General features: G+C 43.8%; 1 protein-coding gene across 1 annotated transcript; it reads left to right on the top strand.

The window, feature by feature from the left end:
- Positions 1–225: 225 nt before the first annotated feature.
- LOC126875570 (golgin subfamily A member 6-like protein 6) lies at positions 226–1,554 on the top strand. Its single transcript, XM_050638522.1, has one exon. The coding sequence runs from the start codon at positions 226–228 to the stop codon at positions 1,552–1,554; it is 1,329 nt and encodes a 442-aa protein (XP_050494479.1).
- Positions 1,555–1,788: the final 234 nt, after the last annotated feature.

Raw genomic sequence — 1,788 nt, 5'->3', positions numbered from 1 at the left:
GGGCTGATAAACGAGGAACTAGGACAAGAAAAGAGCAGGAGATCAAAAGACAAGACAATAAATACGGAAGGAAGAATGCTGCTAAGGTTGCTGGATGAAAGAGGCTGGACGATAATTAACGGTCGAGACAAAGAAGGAGACGAGTGAACCTATGTGGGAGAGAGGGGAAAATCAGTAATAGACTACGCGATTGGCAACCAGGAAGCGATAGAGGAAATAACAGACATGAAGGTAGGAAAAAGAGTGGAGTCAGACCACATGCCGTTGGAAATAGAAACAGAGGGACCAGAGGTACAAAGAGATGAGGAAAGAAAAGGAGAAGAGAGGGAGAGAAGGGAATGGACAAAAGAAAGTGCTGGAAGATATTTAGAGGAGTGCAAAGACTGGGCAAGCAGGGGAAGAACAGTAGAGGAAATGTGGGCAGAAATTAAGAAGAAGATAAACGAGGCAATACCAAAGAAAAGAGTAAGGATAAGGAAATGGAGCATAGGAGAAAAGGTATGGTACGACAAGGAGTGGAAAGAAAGGAAAAGGGAGATAAGAAGGAAAATGACAAAATTTAGGAAAGGAAAATGCAGCAGAGAAGAATTCATAGAGGAGAAGAAGGAATTCAAACAGTGGTGTGAACAAAGAAAGGAGAAGCAGGAAGAGGAAGAGATGGAGAAACTCAAAAAGATCAAAACAGAGCAAGAAGCATGGAAATACATAAACAAATATAGGAGAAGAAGAGAGGTTGTAGACGAGGCGATAAGGGAAGAGGAGTGGAAAAATCATTTTATGGAAGCGTTAGAGGGGACAGAAAACAAAGAGGACAAAAGAACAGAAGGGTGGAGAGAGGAGGAGGAATCAAAAGAGGAGAGAGAAGACAACATAGAGAAGGAAGAGGTAATACTCCAAATAAGAAAATTGAAAGAGAAAAAAGCAACGAGGGAAGATGGCTTGGAAAACGAGGTATGGAAGTATGCGCCGAAGGAAGTGGGGGAGGCGTTATGGGAGATGTTAGGAAAAATTTGGAATGGAAAGGGGATATCCGAAGGCTGGAGAAAATGTGTGATATGTCCGATTTACAAGAGGAGGAACAAAGGGGCGGTGAAGAGCTACAGAGGGGTCACGCTAATGGACACGGCATACAAGATCTATGCAGGAATTCTAGACGAGCGGCTGAAGGTGGAAATCGAGGACAAGGTGGTAGAGAGCCAATTCGGATTTAGGAAAGGAAGAGAAGTGATAGACGTAGTGTACGTACTGAACCATATAATAGATAAACAATTGAGCGGGGAAAGAGGGAAGCTATATGCATGCTTCGTGGATCTAAAGTCAGCGTTCGATAGGGTTAACAGGAAGAAACTGGGAGAGATAATGAGGAGAATGGGGGTGAACGAGAAGTTAACCAGAAGGATAGAGGAGATATACGAGGAGACAAAGAACGTAGTGAGGATCAGGAACAACAACACAGAAGAGTTTTGGACGGTGAGGGGAGTGGGACAAGGGTGCCCGCTGAGCCCGGCGTTATTTAACATCTATGTGGCAGGGCTGGAAGAAATAAGGAAATGAGGAAAGGGCAAGTAGGAGGCATAGTGGTAGGAGACAGGAGGGTATGGTCATTATCATACGCAGATGACATTGTATTGATAGCGGACAGAGAAGAGGAGTTAAAGGAAATGATGAAGAGATTTAAGACATTCCTAGAGGAAGTGAAACTGGAACTGAGCACCGAAAAGACAAAAGTAATAGTGTTTGAAAAGAGGAGGAACAAGAGGAGGCAAAGGAAATGGAGATGGGGGGAAC

This window comes from Bombus huntii, chromosome 18 (genome assembly GCF_024542735.1).
Source record: "Bombus huntii isolate Logan2020A chromosome 18, iyBomHunt1.1, whole genome shotgun sequence".
NCBI classification, from domain to species: Eukaryota; Metazoa; Arthropoda; class Insecta; order Hymenoptera; family Apidae; genus Bombus; species Bombus huntii.
Note: the sequence above shows the minus strand (reverse complement) of the source record. Positions and strands in the feature narration are given on the sequence as shown.

Excerpts from the sequence above, each read along its gene's own strand:
- LOC126875570 (XM_050638522.1), top strand. The coding sequence starts at position 226 with ATGAAGGTAGGAAAAAGAGTGGAGTCAGACCACATGCCGTTGGAAATA.